The sequence below is a fragment of the Pyxicephalus adspersus genome, chromosome 10, assembly GCF_032062135.1.
Source record: "Pyxicephalus adspersus chromosome 10, UCB_Pads_2.0, whole genome shotgun sequence".
NCBI classification, from domain to species: Eukaryota; Metazoa; Chordata; class Amphibia; order Anura; family Pyxicephalidae; genus Pyxicephalus; species Pyxicephalus adspersus.
The window spans coordinates 58,876,711-58,898,515 of record NC_092867.1 but is presented as its reverse complement, the minus strand read 5'-3'; the positions used below and the strand labels follow the sequence as shown (position 1 = coordinate 58,898,515).

The 21,805-nt window shown below is 41.5% G+C and overlaps 3 protein-coding genes and 1 long non-coding RNA gene across 6 annotated transcripts in view; 2 read left to right on the top strand and 2 right to left on the bottom strand.

The window, feature by feature from the left end:
* Positions 1 to 21,805, bottom strand: part of LOC140338957 (uncharacterized) — a 275,025-nt gene that overhangs the window by 209,155 nt on the left and 44,065 nt on the right. The gene's annotated exons all lie outside the window — the stretch shown is intronic.
* On the bottom strand, positions 1,123 to 11,369 carry LOC140339835 (junctional adhesion molecule C-like; the record flags this gene model as incomplete). The annotated part of the gene is made up of 8 exons (XM_072424734.1): positions 1,123 to 1,769; positions 3,027 to 3,081; positions 3,770 to 3,902; positions 4,344 to 4,443; positions 7,192 to 7,394; positions 10,100 to 10,252; positions 10,494 to 10,607; positions 11,240 to 11,369. Coding segments are annotated over 8 exons (924 nt in total), but the record flags the coding sequence as incomplete, so codon positions are not given.
* Positions 14,376 to 21,805, top strand: part of LOC140339830 (uncharacterized) — a 10,914-nt gene continuing 3,484 nt past the window's right edge. The window contains exons 1-2 of the mRNA XM_072424731.1: positions 14,376 to 15,054; positions 19,470 to 19,524. Of these exons, the coding sequence (XP_072280832.1) occupies positions 14,381 to 15,054; positions 19,470 to 19,524 (729 nt within the window). The 5' untranslated portion in view covers positions 14,376 to 14,380. The remainder of the gene's footprint in view (positions 15,055 to 19,469; positions 19,525 to 21,805) is intronic.
* LOC140339153 (uncharacterized) overlaps positions 21,153 to 21,805 on the top strand; it is a 3,358-nt gene continuing 2,705 nt past the window's right edge. Inside the window, exon 1 of the long non-coding RNA XR_011922371.1 lies at positions 21,153 to 21,554. This is a non-coding gene — a long non-coding RNA (uncharacterized lncRNA). The remainder of the gene's footprint in view (positions 21,555 to 21,805) is intronic.

Sequence of the window (21,805 nt, the reverse complement as noted above, 5' to 3'; positions counted from 1 at the left end):
AGACCTATATTTAAACTCAACCTATGGCCTGGATCTTCTCCCATGTATCCGATTATTGGTAACCCCCCCTTCCCCCTGTGTTGAAGGATGGGAAACTAGGAGAGCTGCGTGGGAGAGGGCTCCTTAGAGTGGAACATTTTGTTCACCAAGGGCAGTGGGTCTCGATGGAGGCATTGATGGATGGGTTAGGGGACTTTGACCTTGATTTTTGGAGGTCACTTCAGCCGTCCCATTATTTCCGGTCCCTTCCCCCAGAATATTGCAGTAACTGAGTAAAAACGGGTTTTGAGACAGTATGTACAGGAAGTGGCCCTCTTAGACACTCTCTGTCTTACCTTTATGCTGTACTTAACCGGACTCCGGAGAATTTTTCCCCTTCATATTTACGGGCATGGGAGGCTGAACTGGGGTATACTCTGGGACCAGAGCAAAAATGCAAGGTCTGGGCGTCCCCAATTTTTCCCTATACTACATGGCAACCCACATGGTCCGAATTTTGGACTGGTTCCGACATGGGGAGTTCAAACAATGGATAAGTGTGGAACAATCTTTCACGCCGATACCTTTGACGGCGCTCTCATGCTTACAGAAGCTCCCTCACCTGAATCTGGGAGCTCATCATCATTTCTACAGTTCATCGGTGCTCCACGAGCAGCAAGTATCGGGTACTGAGTTTTAGGACCCTCTCTCGGTGGTATAGGACCCCAGAGCGGCTACACAGCCTTTTCCCTTAAGTCTCAGACAGATGCGGTCGGTGTAATCGGGAAAAGGGCACCGTGTTACACATTTTTTGGTCCTGCCCGTTACTGAGACCCTATTGGGAACAGGTGAGAGCACTCATACAGAAGGTTACCACTCACAATGTCCCAGGGGACCCCGGGTTTTTCTTGTGACACCATCCCGGATAAGAATTACCGGCCCATGAAATAACCTTTGTGTCAATTGTACAATTACTTCTCAGCCCCTGAAATGAAGTGATTGTGTAATAAAGGATTTAGTTCCTCACATTTATGCAATCGTTGTGTATAACCCACTGAATTAAAGCTGAAAGTCTGCAGGTCAATCTGAGTTGTTTCATTTATAATAATTGCAGTAATGTACAGAACTGAAATGAGAAAACAGTTGTCTCTGTCCAAATCTTTATTATTAAACTGTACAACTAACTATCCCAATATTTTTCATGTTACAAATTCACATGTATAAAAATACAAAAAAAAATATAAAAACTTATAAAACGATAGCCAGCTTACTCATACCAATGACACACAATCTATTGCTGATACAATTAGCAGAGGCAGTAATGTGTCACTATTCACCCGGGGTTCCAAGTTCTTTTCACTAGAACAGTGGGTGAACATTAACAAATAACAAAGATATGTATAAACGTATATCAGTTCTCTAGGATATGACTTTATCCTATTCATACCACCACAGAAGTGTCAGTCCCTTTGTGATTGGAACATTTTCTGGGCTTTCTAACAATCAAGAAGTGTCTTCAGTTCTTCTTGTGAATACTTTCTGCAAACAGTTTCAGTTTAAAGTAAAAACAGTACAAAAACTAAAAACTTTCTATAAACAGTAAACAGTGCACCCACACAAGGCAGGAAGTTCCTGCTTTCAGCAAAGCATGGGCTGCTTGGACTTTGGCAACAATTGAACATTAGATAGTAAAGTGCAGTCTTCTCTATTTCAGTGCAAGTTTTTTCTGCCGAACTTCTTACCGGTGCAATGACTTAAACGACAAATGAGGATTTGTGGCGGAAATCACCCTGGAAAAAAAAAACAAGTTTATTTTTTTAGTTTGTGTGCTGGATCACTGACACAACAAGATGCTGCATGAGAACATTAGATGCAGTTCCGCCTTTTAGCCTCATACAGATCATATGTAGCCATCGGGACACCTACGGGTAGAATGATCTCCAAGGCAACCATTAACTTTCTCAAGTATGGAGTATGGCGGTACAGATAGCTGTCAAGTAGTCATGTTTTGTGTGAGTGTATATCAATGTATGTGATGAAAAAAGGAAGTTTTTAGCTTTACACCATGTGCACTGTGGACCTTTATTCACAAGGATGGCACCATGATTTTTACACAATAGAATGAATTTTGCCAGCACGGTGGCTCAGTGGTTAGCACTCCGGCCTTTGCAGCGCTGGGTCCCAGGTTGGAAGCTCGGCCAGGACATTATCTGCATGGAGTTTGCTGGTTCTCCCTGTGTTTGTGAGGCTTCCACATTAAAAAAAAAACATGGTTAGGTTAATTGGCTTCCCCCCCCACAAAATTTACCTTAGACTGTATTAAAAAAAAAACACATATGACTATGATAGGTACATTAGATTGTGAGTTACATGACTAGTGACATGACTATGGACTTTGTACAGCGCTGTGTAATATGTTGGCGCTATATAAAAACAATAATATAATAACATTTCTTAACCTTGTTGTAGCCAATTCCATTCTGGGAAAGGGGACCCTTTGTGGACTCAAACACTAAACACTGTTTCTACATGTGACATTACAATAAAGTCAGATTAGGGAAGCATTCCGTGTGCACAGATCAAGAGTTTGGACTTCACCCTCCCCCATCCCCAATGCATAACATCGAAATAAGAATCCTACATATGCGTGCAGCTATATGGCTTTGTGTACTACATTGGTGCAAGGAAAGTGGTTCTGATACCGTAGGTTAGAACAAGTGACGCTGCGTGGAGACCCAAGACTGTCATTTGGTACGGTAGCTGGAAAAGCACATTTATTGATTAATAAGTAAAAGAAAGGCAATAATGACGGCCCCGAGATGTACTATCATTAGATGGTTTCCCCATTATACATATTGCTTCTGGTGAAATGCTTTCTGAAATGTTTCTGGTTGAATATGGCCTGTATGTATCTGGTAAATCCTATTATACCTATTGTCAGAAAGATACAATACATATAATATACATATAATATACATATAATATACACGCTAACATTACATGGGTTTAGGAATAAAGAAAGCAGAACAGCATCACAACATTCTTACCTCATCGTCTGACCGCAAGTAGTGAAAAGAGTCGGGATTTGTAGGATTGTCGTCACTAAGAAAAGCAGAATGTCAGAGAAGTTACAGTTATTCTTCTAAATCACTATACATGCTACTTCACACGCAGAAAGGAACGGTTTTCTATTATCACTATGGCCGATATATTGGATAATATTTATATATATATAGGTAACTGACTTTGAGAATGTGTTACAACCATGAAGCATACAATACCAGGAGCTGCAGGAATCCGTCTACACATTCCCCCACCTACTAGATTGTAAGCTCTTCGGGGCAGGGTCCTCTCCTCCTGTATCACTGTCTGTATTAGTCTGTCATTTGTAACCCCTATTTAATGTACAGCGCTGCGTAATATGTTGGCGCTATATAAATCCTGTTTAATAATAATACGTCATTGTAGTTGTATATGGCTGCTAAGTTGGATCAGAACACTAATTAGCAATGTGCACAGTTACAAGATTATTTGCTCTTTCACAGAACCAATGGAATATTTATCATCCACTTATACAAGGATTTACTAATAATGTTCACAGAGTTAAACAACTGACAAGTAGATAATATAATGAAAGTTTATCCAGCAAATAGTAGTTTTCTATTTTGCTACATCCCATTCTATCAGACAGAGGCGGTAGACTAAAGATGAGACTTAAAGTATTACTCCTCCGCTGAGAGATGAGAAGACGAAGGGCCCATCAGAAATGTTCAGTCAGCTGGTAACTCACCTTTGCTCATTGCTTCCAGTGATGATGGCAAAGTAACCTGTACGATAGGCACAACGGATGCCAATGGTGATTAAGACCAACACTGCCAAAACCACTAGGACCTCTGCAAAAATGGCAGCAATGTTCAGATCATCTGGAAATAACGAGAACATTGTGATTACTAAAATACAACAAAACAAGACCCCAACAACTCCGATAATAATAATAATAATAATAATAATAATAATATTGTGTCCTGCGCACAGGGTTTATCAGGGTTATCTGGGCTTCTCTAAACCTAATTGAGGACACCTTGCTTCATGGAAGGAATACCTGAAACAGGTATGGCCTGATAAATCTATATGTTCTCCCCCAATGTCTTCTGCGGCTTATTACTCTGTCCATGCTTCCCACAGCAGTGTTGATGGATGCTGCCCACCCCTCCATAGGAAATATCTGAACCCCTAACATACCGAAATAAAAAGCATTCTATATATTTGTAACATTTATACGTTTCTATAGCACCCCTCGTGCCGGCTTTACATATTATGTCGGTCACACAAATCACACAAAAGCTGTAACTTTAACAACTTACACACTTCCAGGAGCTGAGCGTCACAACGAGCCGTTCCAGCAGCGTTACTGGCAATGCAGGAATACTGTCCCATGTCTCCTTTATTAACTGCAGAAAATACCTACAAAACATACGGAGCTTACATAAGAAGCCTCTCATTCACTCTTCACAAAGTTCTACACCCAGGCTATTATCTTCCCCAAACTTTGCCGGCAGCCCTCCTTACCAAATATAAATACAACAAGTCAGCATGACTACCCCCCATCTTTTTATGTCCCGTAATGTTACCCCAATGTGTCCTGTACCCTTTTATGTCCCGTAATGTTACCCCCTGTTACCAATCCTAGGTGCCTAGCACTTACCACCTGTTACCAATCCTAGGTGCCTAGCACTTACCACCTGTTACCAATCCTAGGTGCCCAGCACTTACCGTCTGTTACCAATCCTAGGTGCCCCGCACTTACCGCCTGTTACTAATCCCAGGTGCAGGGCAGTTAGCAGTAGTCACTGGGGAACACTAAATGGCCCAGTTTGTTTGCTGCTAATGCGAACCAAGCCTGACTTGCTACACCACATTGATCACACTATTACACTACTACAAGAGATTACACTCTTTTATCTTAGAACACTAAGCAGTTGGGCAAAAATTCATAGAATGGAAAAATTAGACATTCTAACAGGGCAGGCATTGGAAAGTTGGAACAAGGTATAGGGGGTAGGTAGAACACTGACACTAATAGGGGTTACTGGATACTTGTGACAAAAACACTAAATTTGCAGTGTGTTGCCCTCTTTTTGACCACCCAGCTACAGCTTTCCCCCACCCGGCTGAAAAATATTTCTGGGGAGAACACTGTACAACTATCCACCTCCATCAACCATAAACAGATAAATGTATTTTGGTTCCAGCAGAGTACATTGGAGGCTTGGCTGGCACATGGAAGCGAGCTGCACCCTATCCTCTTCCTTCCGACTCAGGCACTCAGTGTGAACCAGCTTGTACATCTTTTACATTCATACATAGGTAACAAAATAAAATCCTACATAAACTTCTGCAAATACAAAGAAAAGTAAGCTGAAACTCCAATCCATGTGTCCATGCGTTATCAGAAAACACAATGCAGATCCTGTTGGCTGCCTTGGGATAGAGACAGCTGGTGATTGAGCTGAATTGTACAGAAGAAAGGAACTCAAGGTGGATAAGGAAACCTAGAGTTATGCTTTATGAAACAGGAAAAAGAAAATATGACTGAGATTAGGCTCTAATATCTGGCCTTGCCTACCCACTTGATTGAATGGCAAAGCCAACCTACCAGAAAGCGCTCTACCCTAATTGAACAATTACCCCTCCTGTCACGCAGAGAAAGGAATGTTCCCGACAGACTAAGGCTACTACGGAAAGCCTGGCGCTCAGTCTACAAGCATCTTACTTTATCCTCCATGCCCTCACCACTAACTCCCCTCTTCCATAACCCTTCTTCCCCTACTGGGCTTAATCTAAACAATATAAAAGGCGACACTAGAGAGTTCTGGCCACAAGCTGAAACATTTATCTCAAAGGATGCTAGATCCTCACAACCAAAGTAACTACAACTTAACACCTTTTATAAAACACTTTGCCTATCGACACATACATAGACCGGTAACAGATTTTGAGTAGGTGTGTATTTGAATCCCCACGTCACCTGGTGCCTATGCTATATAAAATGCTCAAACGGGTCTATGACAAGCTCACGCCTAAGTATATCAAATGACTGGCATAGAGGGCATGAGGTTGTGAAGCTGGACTGGCACACTGCTTTTATTCTGAAGCGTAAATCCTCAGTTTTGTGGAGACATACAGAGAGACCCAGTTTCTCTACACCGTGTATTCCCCTCGGAATCCAGCACACCTGTTTGAGGTACAGCAAAGTGGAGGGCACTTACCTTGTGATCCTCTCCAGTCCTGGAACCAGATCGGCATGGAATTTTCTTTGTACGCTCAGAACTTTTTGCTATACCCATCTTGCATTCCCCTGAAATTGGGTTACTATCAATACTCCCAGGCTCTCCAGAGAAAACCTCGAAAGGCCACCTACCGGCAGCTGCTCCCCAACTCATACAGGGATCACCACCCTCCACAAAATGAGAATGGAGAAATGAAAGCTTTTGTAATGACTGTATGGGATAATATATGGCCGTCGGACATGTTGGCCGCATCTCATTCACTCCGGCTCATCTGAGAAATCAGCTTGGAGCCCCCTCTTCCTAGTTCATGTTCTGAATATCTGGTGATCTGGGCATGGTTGTTGTACCCACCTCCCAATCCCAAAAAGACCCTTTCTCCCACCCTACTCTCCCAACCCCAACCCCACAAATCCACTATGGCCTAAGGGCTGGTTATTGTTTACCATTTATTTTCCCTCATCAATTTTCCATCTATAGTAATACTACCATACCAGTTACTATAGTTTGACAACTTTTTATTGCCACAGTATGTATATTTTATTTTGTTATATAACAATATGTTAACATATATACATGATAGAACAGTTGAATCCTATGAATGTTTTACATACCACCGTACCATAAATGTATCGTCTGCGTTGTAAATATTTAACAAATTGCCTAAATATACAGCCTCAACCCCAAGATCAGAAACTTATTCTGAAGCAGTGTCCATCACTGTATATTACAATAGCATGGTTTCCCCAAATACCCCAGTATATACACCACACGATGGAGTCTAACATCTCAATATCCTTCATATACGGAGTATTCTGATTTCTCACAGATCTTTCTAACCACAATGTGACACCCCATATCTACAAACTAGATTATTCTAACACACACACACAGGACCCTTTACATACATGACCGCCAGTCTTACCAAGGTGCCAGTTTTGGTGTTTAAGGTAAATGATGAATTGAGAAATTTCGGGTGGGTTTTCGAGTCTTCAGGCAATGCGTCACTATTGCGATACCATCGGTACACAGAACTGGGATAACCTTCATTTTCTTGGCAATGCAAAATGGCGGACTTTCCCACTGGAACAGACTTGGGCACTTGGCATTGGGGAGTCGCTGGTTTTACTAAGAAATAAAGCAAAAAAAGTGCTGGATGTATATTTATAACGAAGAAGGATTTACTCGAGGTGGCAGATGGTAACAAACAAATAAATGAAAGAAGCCAATGAGGTCACAGACGGCTTCGTGTTTTTTGTTTTATCACACAAAGATATGCATGTCATGGATGAAAATTATTTACACCCCCGCCTACACGTACAGAACCTAAAGCTGAACGTCCTTATATTGGCTTTGATTTCCATGCATACAAATACATCGGGAACACATTATATTCCAAATCAAAACATTCCTATTCAAAATAATAGCAGTGAGAACAAAGAGCTGGCAATTCTGGACTTCTGGAAGTGAATGTACATGCTGGTATAGTAAATGGGGAATTCCAGACATGGGGAAAACATATAAATAGCAGAAAATGAATGCATTAAATTTATGATGTGCAAGACAATGGAACGCTACCATTCATAAGGACAGAAGAGTCAGCCATCGTTTAGCTCCGGGGAGATGAAAGAAGTTACCTGTGAGTGCCAATTAGAAGACCTCCATGTGAAGCGATCAACAAGACGCTCTCACAAAGTCCCAATGTTGAACAATAGTAGACTGAAGATGTTACGGTTTACCAAACAACTGACCGGCCTATAAATGACCCAACATTTTGTGGACTGATGAAAGCAATATGGTTCTCTTTGGGTCTAGGGGCCGCAGTTTGTCAGATGACCTCCAAACACTGATTTCAAGGCACAGTACACTGTGAAGCATGGTGGTACATCATCATGATATGGCCATGTTTCTCATACTATGGGCCTATTTATCACATACCAGGGATCACGGATCAGTTTTTGAATACATACCTGTGGAGGAAATGCTCTTGAAACAAGATAACTCCCCAAACGCACCAGTAAACGAGCAACGTCTTGGTTGACCAATCAGATTGACATTATGGAGTGGCCAGCCCAATCCCTAGACATCAATGTAATAATGTTTCTGAGGCAAAACCAAAGAATGCCGAAGAATTGTGGAATGGAGTCCAATCACCCGGGGCTGGAATACCCGGTCATAGATGCCACAGGTTGGCCGACTCCATGCAGCACAGTAATTATACATCAATATCAGTTCATCAACATTCACTTCATACAGTGAATGTTTGTACACAGGAATGTAGAGACTGCTATCATTTTGTACGGTCTAATATTTCCCTTTTTTATAACACAAATAACAGGAAATCTGATGTTTTTATTTGGAATAGAATGTGCAGCGTTTCCAATACATTGTGTGTATGCAAATAAAGCAATATAATGATTTTCAGCCTTATTTACTATTTAAAAACAATTGCTAAAATTCTGAATACAACGCAAAGTGCCCGCATCAGGTTTATCTATGAGCATTCTCTATTATTCAAGTTACAGTAGATGAGATTGCTCGGGTAAATATCTCACTTCTGATATGAAATCAATGTGTGCAAACAATTCATTACCCACCTGGGCGTTACACTGATGTCTGGATTTCTGTAACAAAAGCGTTACACTTTTTCATGAAATTTTTTTTTTTTTTAAATTGTAGACCTGTAACTTACAGAAATATGTCCGAATAGGGGTCTAGTAGATATCATGAATATAAAAAATGTTTGAAACACACAATCATGTAAAAAAATTAAAATTATATAAAATACACAAAAATCAGCTTAAACAAGAATACATAAATAAATGAAAAATACTGAAAATGCGATAATTCGGTATAATGTATAGTAATATATTTTTCTAAAACACCTCCCTAGTGTCCGTCACATACCTATAGACAAAACCACATAAATATATTTTGTGTTATTTTGTATTGGATTGGATACAGGACTTTGTATTGAATCCAATACAAAATATTTGAATTTCCCTCTACGACCCCCATCGACGGGCGCACGCACGGACATCATCAGGAATCGCCGAGGGACGCGTACACGAACGCCGGGTGTTCTAATTCTTTCCAAACTTCCATGCAAAAAGTGCTACATTTTTTGCATGGAAATGTATTTTACATTGTAGGCTATAATTCACCGAATTACCGCATAACTCACCGAAATGTGTCCAAAATTTTATAAATTTAATAATAAAATATTTTGTAATAAAAATAGTGTATAATGTAATGTAACTGTATAGTAGCTTATATAATATATATATAACACAATTATATCTATATTATATAAAGATTTCTTTGTATTGGACTCAGTACAGCATTTTTGTATTGAGTTCAATGCAAAGTGATTTGAATTTCCCGCCCCGCCTCCCGCCCGCACCGACGTCACCGGGAAACCCCGTCAGTGCACTCGCCGGGAGAAGAAGGAAGAGGACAGACGTGTCCGGAGGAGCTGCGGGGAGCGGGTATTTTATCGACGCTGGAATAACAGAACACGGGATGATCACAGCGGGACCGGGTAAGTGATGGCATTTCACCAGTTCGGGTTTAACACTTTTTGCAAGTGTTTTACCCCGGAACCATGGTCGGGTTTACGGGCCGGGTGGTTAAACTGGAGCACTGGCTTCTGCCAACTACAATAAGAGAGTCAGCGACAGACAACTAGAAATCAGCAATATCTGAACCAAGATGACTGACGTCTGACATTTACAGTCTGATAATAGTCTGTGACAGCTAAAACATGAAGAACAACATTGGTCACGTAGTCGGAATATCTACGGACCATTTCCGTATGCCGTGGCAATACTCACCTTTGACAGTGAGATCTATGGTAATCTCTGCTAACATAATTTCGTCTTCTTCAGCAGCAACTTCACATCGATACTTTCCCGTGTCTGTCCGGCTGGCATTAAATATAATCAGCCAGCTTTGGGCTTGAATCTCAGCTCGATCCTTCAAATCTCCTACAACAGAGAAGAACGTGATTTTATGCGGAATAGATACTGAACCCCACTATAATGCGTACATAGAACTCTTCCACAATGACAAACTATTCATATATCTATATAGCTGAGTGATTGTCCCCCCCTATTCACTGTGCACCCCAACTTCATTATGAACCCCACTTTACTATTCATGGCCCCTGCATTATTTATTACCCCATCTACCATCTAACTCCACAACATATTGCCCAGAAACAAATACCTTGAATAGTATTTTCAAAAAATACATAGGTGGTCTCATCATTACGGATCTTCTTCCATTCGATACGCGGGTCCTTGGTATTGCTGTTTTTAATGATACAGGAGAGCTCCGCCACTGGCATAAAAACGGTGAGATTAAAGTGATTCAAACATTGTAATTACCTGAAATCCCAATCTATGCAATAACTATGCTGTGACAAGTTTGTAGTCTGAAACTTGTGGGTCCACATTGATAAACAATTCCTCTTTAATCATGCATTAAAATAGTAACGTTTTCTTTTATATCCAACACCGGAATCCTTGCAACATTAAAGTTCTATTCCTTACTAATGCATTGCAGCAGTGCACATTCTACTGTCATGCACATTGGTGCAATGCAATCTAAATCTCACCGCTGCTTTGCAGAATGCGGCAATGCACTGCTATGAATTATACTCACGATAGCTGTTGGTGCAATGGGAAACCTATTGGAATAGCAGGACATAATAATGTATTGCACTACTGTGAGTCAGCTAAAACCCAATATTTCCTTAACGTTGGTATCTGCTTGGAAGGAAAATGTGCCGTGTGTTCCGGGATTAATTACCGAAGAATGGAAGACATGTTGCAACTGTCCGTCCATTGTGGTAGAACAATCGCCATGTATTATGCTTCATACATTACAAGAGAACAATCGGAGATCACACTACGTCTTCAGCTGGTATTACAACTGGTAAGAAGTCATTCACCCCTCCGTAACAAACTTACTCTGATACTCTTGAACCTCGGGATTTTTGTTAACTGAAGTAAGCTCCACTGCCAGTACAATGCAGCCTGCAAACAGAGAACAGTGATCAGTACCGGTTCCACCATCATAGAGAACACACACGCAGACATTTCATTTCCAGATTCTAATGGATACTGGAATATATAAATTATATACACAATGTCCAGGAATCACAGCGGAGATTTATAGTAAGTCACAAGGTGAGAGGAAGAAATGAAAAGACATTACTAGTATGAAAGTACACAAATCAAATTATACTTCTGATTTATATGTGATAACATATGTGATGTATGTTATGGGTCCAATTTAGGGGGTGTAAAATGAAAGCCAAGGTTATTGAATGCCTGTCACAGGTATTAGGAAATACCATCCTCTGTTGTCATTGAAATATGTTTTGTTGTAAAAGAAGGTAGAACCCCATTTGTTGTAGCAAAACACTTCACCTGAATGTTGGAGGATGTGTGGCCCTATAAGTTCATTGAGCCATGTTTTCTGGCACTGTAAAAGTACTAAGGGCGTTTGGACGGGGATTTGTAAATTGTTATCTGATGTGACTGGTGTAATTGTACAACCAGATCCCTTTCTGGCTCTATTTAATTTAGGGATTTAGCAATATCCCATAGGACACAGGCCCATTGTAACACACTGCACATTACAACTAGACAGACTAGAGCATCATTTAGGAAAGCTACAGATGTCCCGAATGTATCAGACATAATACGTAAATTTAATAAGCAAGATTTGTATGAAAAACTGTTTGCTTATAATGCGAGCCATGCGGTAAAATGTTACAAATGTACAGTACAAATATAATGTATTGTGTTTGGCAATCTGTAATAAAACCTTCGCTTTTTATATGTGATTATATTGGTTAACTGATTTATGCGGTTTTTGGCACTATTGCTGGTTTGTTTCTTTACATTTGTTTTGAATGTTATTTCATTTTCTCTTTATTTTTCTTACTATGTTTGTAACAAATCATGCAAACTTCTAATTAAAATGTTCTTTAAAACAAGAACTTGTTTAATTCATAGGCGGCAATAAGATGACGAACTTATTGTGTATGGGGATAGGGTATACGAGGGGGTGCTGAGAAGTTCCTGGCTTTGCCCCCTTCCCGATGAAATAGAATAATGCGTGTGGGGGTATTTGACAGCCTAATATCTTAATATGTAACTGTGCAAATATCAGGGCTTTGTGATTCTGTTCTTTCTTTTGGTGAGAAGCTGTAATGGCCGAGGCACAAGCAAGTTTCACGTGGTTGGAGTTACGGGCCGTCATGATGTTTTTGTTTCTCCAGGGAAAGTCAGCAAAGGACATTCACACTGCGCACCCCCCAACCTCAACTGACCCGGCTGGGTTTGTTATCACCACTATCCTAGACATGGCAAGCTTTCAGCGAAGTGCGGAAATGTTTGCACAGTGATCAGAAGAAGGAACGAGTTGAAGCATCCAAAGCCGTTTTGGTCCATTTTGAAGCTGCACAGGACTTTTTGGCTAGGTTAGTGACCGAGGATGAAACCCGGCTCCACATCTATGAATGGTGCCATAGCCGGTCCCCGTGGCCAAACAAGTTCCGAACCCAGAAATCGGCCTCCGTTTTCTGGGACAAAGACGGTATTCTGTTGGTGGACTACCTACCTCAGGGCTCTAGTATCACCGGACAGTATTATGCTAACCTCCTGGACCAGCTGAAGGAGGCAATTAAGACGAAATGCCATGGAACGTTGACCAAAGGGATCCTTATATTGCAGGACAATGCACCTGCGTACACGTCCAACGATGTGGCTGCAAAATTGAACGCCCTGGGTTTCCAATTGGTCCACCATCTACTCACTCACATCTACCTACTCACCTGACCTGGCCGCCTTTGGACTATTATCTGTTCCCGAATTTGAAGAAACACCTGAAGGGGCCACGTTTTGAAGACATTTCTGACGTCAAAGCGAGCTGGTTTGTGGTCCAACCAAAGGACTTTCATTTGAACGATCTAGAAAAGCTGCAATTACGCTGTACCAAGTGCATCAGTCTCAGGGGGAATATGTGGAATAAATGTGTTATTTCATAACTCGGGCTCTCTGCTTTCTGGGCAAAGCCAGGAACTTCTCAGCACCCCTCGTACGTCAAAGTAAAGTATACACAGCAGAACAGTGAAGTGCAGAATGTACAGCATAGTGGAAAGAATTAGGCATTGTGGAGTATGTAATATACAGCAGATTGAGCAGAGTGTTGTGGAGTATAGAAATACATAATGCATAAGAACAGGGTATAGAATGTGCTGTGGAATTTGTAATAATCGGCAATAGTAATAAATGGCAAAGTGAGGGGTGTGTTGTGGTATGTGGAACATACAGAACATATAGTAGAGAAGTGTGAAATATTTATTGTACAACACAGTGTACAGAGCGTGAATAGTTATTGCTAAGAATAGTATTCTGGAATATTGTCCGGGGTACTGACAAAGTGAAACACGTGTGCAAGGTATAGTATAGAGTTTATAGAATACCATATATTGTATAGCAGTATGGAGCAGAACAGAAAGAAGAATGGAGGAGGACAGAAAGTTCAGGCACATACACATCATTATAACGAGTTATGGAAAACATATACATATTATACAGGAGATCATATTGGTGCCTCTACAGTGGTCAGTTAGCTACAAATTTGACCAAATGTGCAATTTCCCTTCAATGGACGGCACCGGATTGATTTGCTTAATGGTAGAACATGTGGATCTTGCATCCTCTAGGTAGGCTTTGTTTTCCATTTCATTCTGAGTTCAGTTTCTTTTCATAGCTGTATAATTAAGGTGCATATTCATTATGGGTTTCATGTACAGATGGTATGCAGCCCGGATTCTCACCTCTCCAATTAATGGAACATGTCCCCCATTACATTGATTGGAAATACTTTGAAATGTTTGTGAAGAAATGTATGTGGGTGTATGGAGAGTATGTTCCTTCCTGTCCTCCCTTGTTTCCTTTTGATAAGTCCCAGCAGGTTGGGACCTCCCCATTGGACATCTGCTGCCTCCATCTACCTGATCCAGATGGAATGTTGATTTGGGTGAAGTAACCCTCTCATATCCGGCCATTATATTTTTCTATTTTCCAGGACACTCCATGGATAAACCCTCAAAGGATCGTCTGACTTTATCTCCAGATTGTAAAATGGAGGCCATGACAGGAGATTGTGCGGGAGAAGAGACCATCAGCCCAGCTATGTATAGACCATCCAATCCCTCTGACTCTGAGACTCCTTCTACTGTGAGGAATTGTGCCGGCATTCCAAGGAAGAAGCCATTTTCCTGTCCTGAGTGTGGGGAGAATTTTCGCTCTAAACAAAGTCTTTCTTCACACCAGAGATTTCACACAGAGAAGCGTAATAGCTGTTCTGAGTGCGGGAAATGCTTTCCTCGTAAATTTGAACTTGCGGTACATTTTCGAACTCATACAGGGGAGAAGCCATATTCCTGTCCTGAGTGTGGGAAAAGATTTTCAGATAAGGCCAGCTGTTCCAGACATCAGAAACTGCACACTGGTGAGAAGCCATATTCCTGCCCAGAGTGTGGGAAATCTTTTGCACAGAAATCAGACCTTGTTGTTCATGAAAGATCTCATACAGGAGAGAAGCCATATTTTTGCTTTGAATGTGGGAAATGTTATGCACGAATATCACACCTTTTTAGACATCAAAGATCTCACACAGGGGTGAGGCCGTATTCCTGTCCTGAGTGTGGGAAAAGTTTTTTAAGGAAGTCTCATCTTAACACACACCAGAGAACCCACACAATCCTGTAGGTGTATTAGTGTCCCGAGTGTAGGCCATAGGAAATCACTGAGCTCCTGAGCTGTACCAGGTATAGAACCTGATGACAAATTAAAGGTTTAGTCCGAGACTGAGGACATGTTAAAGATTTAATTGGAGCCTAGGCTCATGCCTAAAGGTTAGGTTGAAGGCTAGAGATATGGTTGGAGGTTTGGGTGAGATACATGCTGCAGAAGTGAGTAACAAGATTGTACTGGTAGCTGGTGGAGATCACAGCTACTATTCTCTCACAAATCAAAGCTCCCACAACTATTGCAGACTGTTAGGAGCACTGATTTCTTGTGGCCCTAGGAACATAGGTTGGGTATCGGGCCCCAGATGTTTGATAATCTTACTTATAAAAGGTGTCAATGGTGGATTCTTGTACTGCTCAATAATTTACCCTAGAACCATGCTGACTTGTATTAATAAAGTTGACAAAAGTACTGCCAATGGTGTATGACCTGAATCTCAATGTCACGGTGCCACAGGATGGGGTGGCAAACCCTCTGTGTCACCGGCTTAGTTGTCAGAGACGTGTACAGCAGAGGGGGTGTTGGAGATGAGGGGTAGGTGGTATTCACATCTCAACCAGCAGGTGGAGCGCATCTGCTGAATACTCCAGTCCTCTGAATGTAGGAAGCACCTGACGGAGTCACATGACCTGGACCAGGAAGTGTACAGAGGAGGTGTTCCCTGGGCAGAGTTGGTGCTGGCAGCAGGGGAGTGTAAGGTGGGTGACATGAAGAGGGCACAGATCCCCTATTCCTGCGAGGATCTGTGACACTCAATTTAGTGTGTTGGAGGAGTATAGTGAGTGACCTCCATCTTCAGTCTGCACCTGCAGCGGGTCCATCGAGTTATCAGCTTGTGCAGCAGCTTCATGTCATGGAAAGTGCTGCCTTATGGCTGAACATGGAAAATCTGATATTTTCTGATGTAATATTTCATTTTTACCAAATAAAATGCAAATATAATAAGACAAGATTCCAGCTCTTCTATAGAGTGTGGCCCTCTAAAGAAGAGGATCAGCATGACTATAAACATTCCAGGCTTAAGCCTACATATCTCCATTCTGATTGGAGGGTTGTTGGTTTTTACATTTATGTTTATATGTCATTGAGGGATCTCATTACTGACTGCTTTACCCCTCCTCTGTGTTCTGTCACTAATGTATTCATCTTATCCCCAAACCCTGCACCCCTAACCCATTTTTTATATCGGTCCAACCACCAAGAAAAATTGTAGCCTGAAGGATGCTTTCTGTTCTGGTGTCTCCAATACTGTATATCAGAGGGCCAAAATTAAAAACTTATGGAAAGTCGCGGACCAACCTTAAATTTATTGAAAAAATTGAGGAAGTTTTCCCTTCACGTTGGATATAAAACCTTGACGTCATCACAACCGGCATCAATTGGATAACAGCAGGCTACGCACAGCCTGAGACAGCGCTTTATGACACAAGGCCATGGGTCGCCAAGAAGCCCCCGTAACTCCAAAACCCTCCTGGCACCTCCCACGTGTAGCTGAGGGGGAGTGCTGGAAATGCCAGACACGGCCAATGCCGGGCTAAATCTTATGAGAGGCCCACCCTATTGCGGGTCACCTTTCTAAAAGGAGATGTCTACAATGTACTGAAGCTTTAGGTTCAGATTCCAAGGATTCCTCTTCCATTCCGATTACTTCCCAATTTTAGTTGAACTGGAACTTGGACCTGGTAGTTCTCATTTTCCTGCATCCTACGGGGGTTTATGCTTCTTCTCTCTACGATTATTAACCCCCCTAGCGTTCTAATTCTGTCCATTTTTTGATGCAAAAAGTGATCCTATTTTTTGCATAGAAATTTGTTTATATTGTGGGCCTGTAATTCTTAGGATTAACACCCGGGTATGATAATTATATTTATTTATTATATTATAATCATAAATTATAAATCATAATTATAAAAAATAATGAAATATTAGACTACAACAATTTAATTTATAAAATAAAAATTATTTATCAAAAATTTCTCACTGAAATTTTCCAAACAAGGGTGCAGAATTATTGATAAATAATAATATAAATTAAATGCAGATTTGAAAAGAAAATACTTACATTTTTAGTAGACATCCCGGGTGTGGTAGATTTTGAAGCAGGGTGCAGCACAAAGTCCAACATCACAGTCAGGACAGTAGAACCTGGTTTCCTTGCGTTTCTTCCTTCCTTTGTCATCGGTCTTTGAGCAGCAAACCACGCACATCCTTGTAGGTGCCGCCTTTTTCTGGGTTGGTGGGATGAATTCAGTGAAGTGACGACCGGTCAGGCGTTCTGGGTTGGTGGAAGCACGACGTCCAGGTCTATTCATAGCCACTGAAGGTGTTTGGTGATTCTTGACTATGGATTCGGAAACTTGCAAAATGAAGTCTGAATGATTCACAGGCCTCTGACTATTTTTTCCGCACAGAATGTAGGCATTCCATAGGCACTTCAGCTTCCCTTTTGCAAACAGTGATGGCAGGTTGCGCCGGTTAGCCCTATACATCAACGATCCTAGACGGGGGAGAAGCCATCTTCCTGCCTTGAGCATGGAAAATACTTCTCACAAAAGTCCCATCTTTACTCCAGGCAAAGTCCGGCTCAGGGGCCAATTGAGGCCCATGTTCAGACTCAAAATCAATAATATGCGACCCACCAGCACTGTTGACCACAGTATAAAATACACACATACAAAAAATAAATTTATTTTATATTTCATACTTGTGGATAAGATCAGACACGACGGACACTAATATTTCAGCTTGCACAAACCACATTTGCTTTGGAGAGTGCTGCCTACTGGCAGAAAGTGGGACGCCTGACAGTTATGACAGTCTATATTTCCTTAAATGACAAAAATGAATAGAAAATGACAAACATGTATAAAAAATTGTATGATGTATAAAAAACAATACCACAACTAAAGATACAAAATGGGGCGTGGCTTCTGCATGGCCGGCTGAAGCTCCGGATTAGTGTATCTATATTCTGTGTTATTCCTCCACATTATGCCGACTAAGACACCTCATTCCAGCAAAGAGAAAAGGAATTTAGCTCTTAACATACAATGCGGGACCCTTGGACCCCCTGGAGGAGCCATTCCAGACTTTTTCCTGAAACTTCTGGGTACTAAGCCAAGATGGCGTCGCCAGCCCCTGACACAGCAGACACACTCTCTACATGTGTCCATGATGCCTACAGAGCCTACAACCATCTGAGATTCAATGGATGACACTGATCCCTCACCTGCTCTACCTACCAGGGCAGATCTAGAGGCACACACTAGATCTAGAAGCCTGGAAACTATTTAGGATGCTGTGTATTCCCTCCAAGCAGAACGGGGATCTTTGGCTGCAAGGGTCAAAAGGCTGGAGGAGCAAATGCTCCATGCAACACTAAGAATCCGAGGATCGGGCACTGGGTCCTAAATCTCCTGATCCATCTCCTCCTTGGGATATAATCTGCAGAATCCATTATTTCCACATTAAAGAAGAAATTATGACGGCGGCACAAGAAAAACACCAGCTTGTATTTGATGGGGCCCAACAGCATTTTTTACCAGATTTGTCTAGACGCACACTGGCTTTGCGTAGAGCCCTGAAACCTCTTTTAGAGGAACTGAAATCACGCGATATCCCCGATCACTGGGGGTTTCCCTTCCAGCTCCAAATCTGATTCATCAGGCAGATCCTAACCTTCTGAGATAACGAGGATCTACCGAAAATTATTTCGGCTTGGCAACTTCCCAGAATGGATCTACCTCAGTGGTCGCAATACGAAAAACTTTCTTCTATTTATCTTTCTGTAACCTGGATATCTTGTTAGTTCTGCTGCAGTTTGTTCTCCTTTGTGAATGAAAGTTTTCTAGAATTTACTTTGCTAAAAGCATTGGATGTCCTTTAGAACTTGCCAAATAAATTAATAGATTACCGTCATTACCAGAGTGTTCGACTTTTACCTTTGGACATTTTCTTATGTGTCTCTGGATATTTTATCTATCTTTACAATTGGTTATGTTAATTTGTTCTTGCTTTATCTTATGGATTTTATTTACACAGTTATGGTTGGATAATATATGGTTGGGTGCCCTGTCCCAGGGGCTGCTTTCATATTGTTTGCTAGTCAGAGCCTTCCATCCCCCCCCCAGGGCACTTACATCAGAAAACTGAGAGTAACCCGTCTCCGGACCTCCCACGATTTACAGTAAATCTGTGAGTAGCTGCCCTACTCACTTTTACTTGAATTTTCTTAGGTCACTGTTTTGTTTTATCAAACATTGTCTCCAACATAGAGAACCCAAAGTCTTTCCCACATTAAGAGCCATCCTCTTAGGTACAACACCAGGAGTCTTCCTCTGAAGTCCAACATTTCAAATATTCCTCTTAGGTCCAATCCCCCTAAATCTGCTTCTGAAGTTCAACATCAAGAGCCCGCCTCTAAGGTCCAAAGCCTGGAGTCTTCCTCCTAAGTCCAACATTTTAAATATGCCACCGAGGTACAATATTCTTATTATAAGGTCCAACACCCTGAATCTTCTTCTAAAGTTCAGCACCAAGAGTCTGATAGTACAAAGAAAATTATTGACATATTTCCTCTAGCACATTCTGAGAGTATCCCAAGCATGAAACTTGCTTTAGATGTCCATTAGGCATTCGATTCCCTTTCCTCGGATTACTTATTTTTAATTTATCCTAAATGGGGTTTTCATCATAGTTGGAGACTTGGTTGGGTACAAGGTGTGAAATTGGTAGGAGACTTGGGATATGATTGGAAGTTTGAATGGAAGCTATGGACATGGTGAGTAAATAAGGAGATGGTACTGGAAATTGGTAAAGATCATTGCTATTAATCTCCAAAACCTTCAAACCCTTCACAACCATTGCAAATTTCTGGGGTCCAAGTTGTGTCTATGTGTCCCTAGAGGTTTGATAATCCAAATTAATATGAAATATGTCATTGGAAGATTCTTATTTACCTGTTGATTTTTAATATAGCTGATTGAAACACGGTGGTGTGTAGCCTGAATCTCAATATATTGAGAAGTTCAGTGAGTAATCTCTTCTCATCAGCTCCCAGACCACTTGGGCCTGAATTAGGGTCCTCCCAAAATCGAGAGTCACCAGTCTACCCATAACCCTGAATAAAACTTTTCTGCATAAGGGGCACCACTATTTTTCTACATTGGGGTGCAATCTAAATCATGTTGAACCTTTCCTACATAGTATAGGTGATCCTGTATTAGGCCTGAAGGTCCTAGAGATTGGCCTTCCACTTTACTTCTAGGTTTGGTCAACTGGATCTAAGGCCTGGTTCTCCTTCTTCTCCTGCAACCTGTTTTAGTTGATGTTCCTCTGCCCATCGCTCCTCTAATAGTTGCATTGGTAACCCTCCTATATATTCCTGACATTCCCGTTGTGGGCTGGTCAGATGTTCGTCTGTAGGCTGGACTGTGTAATACCCAAATGAGTGAGTAGAACCTCTAAAATCTGATCTCCCAAGTCCAGATATTGGACTGGGTCCCAGGCTAGTTGGACACTAGGATTATTGTGATCTTGCAGAATGTTCTCAGGACCACCTTGGATCAGAGTTACACCCTCTCTGCAGACAATATGTCTCTCTCCTTCATCCTCTACAGGAAATGCCAAGGATTTGATAGATGGTTGCATAAAAAAGGTCCAGACGTAGATGGTCAGGTTGCTTGTGGTTGGAGTTTTAGAAAGTGTTGGTACCAGGCTCAGAGAAAACAAATTCCTCAGGCGAGACTTCCTCTGAAAGTGCTCTTGGCTCCATTTATTTATATGACGAGGGAGTTCAAGTTGTCTAAAATCACAGGTTTGACTAGGGTATGAAACTGAATCATGTATTGTCCCACAGTAATTGATCCATGACAAAGACATAAGAGGGTATAGGGATTCCTCAGAAAAGGTAAAATAACATTGTCTTTCACAGAGAGGAGTGCTGAGGAGCATGAGTTGAATAAAGGCCCTGTGGCTGAAGATGGAAGCAAGTATTACACCTCACATCACTTCCTATCTGCACCTCATATCAGTCCATGGTGATAGTAGAGATGACACCATCTATGAGGATAAGCAGGGCATACCTCCTATTGTCTGATAGTTGCTCTACCTCTTAGATTGTAAGCTCTTCTGTCCTCTCCTCCCTCCTGTGTCACCGTCTATAGTTCCCTGACATTTGAAACCCCTATTTAATGTACAGTGCTGTATAATATGTTGGCGCTGTCTATATACTATATAATAAAAACAATAATACAGAGCAACAATGTTCACACTAAGAATTGTTTCAGGGCTGCAATTCCTGTGAGTTCCACAAGATGGTGATCTCACCTATACTGAAAAAGGAAGTCTCTATGGAAAACAGGAAGTGCTGTCTGACATAAATAGGAAGTTCCAGGTGAAAGGTGAGCTGGGAGGAAGTAGAGAGAAGACATTGCTGGAACTGGCAGCTGAGGAGGTAAAAAAGATATTAAACTGTATTAGTCCCAGATACCCCCTGACATGTCGGTCCTTATCCTCCATAGTCATTGTATGCTCCTACATGTTGTGGTGGTTAGCATAATAGAGGTAGGCACAGCAGTCAGAGACACGGCACAGTTCACACAAGGATTTGTCTGTTTTCTTTATTGCCAAGGCAACCCATCTTTCCTGGATTTCTGATATCTCACCCAGCGTTTCCTAGATATCCACTTCCTGTATCCCGGCACA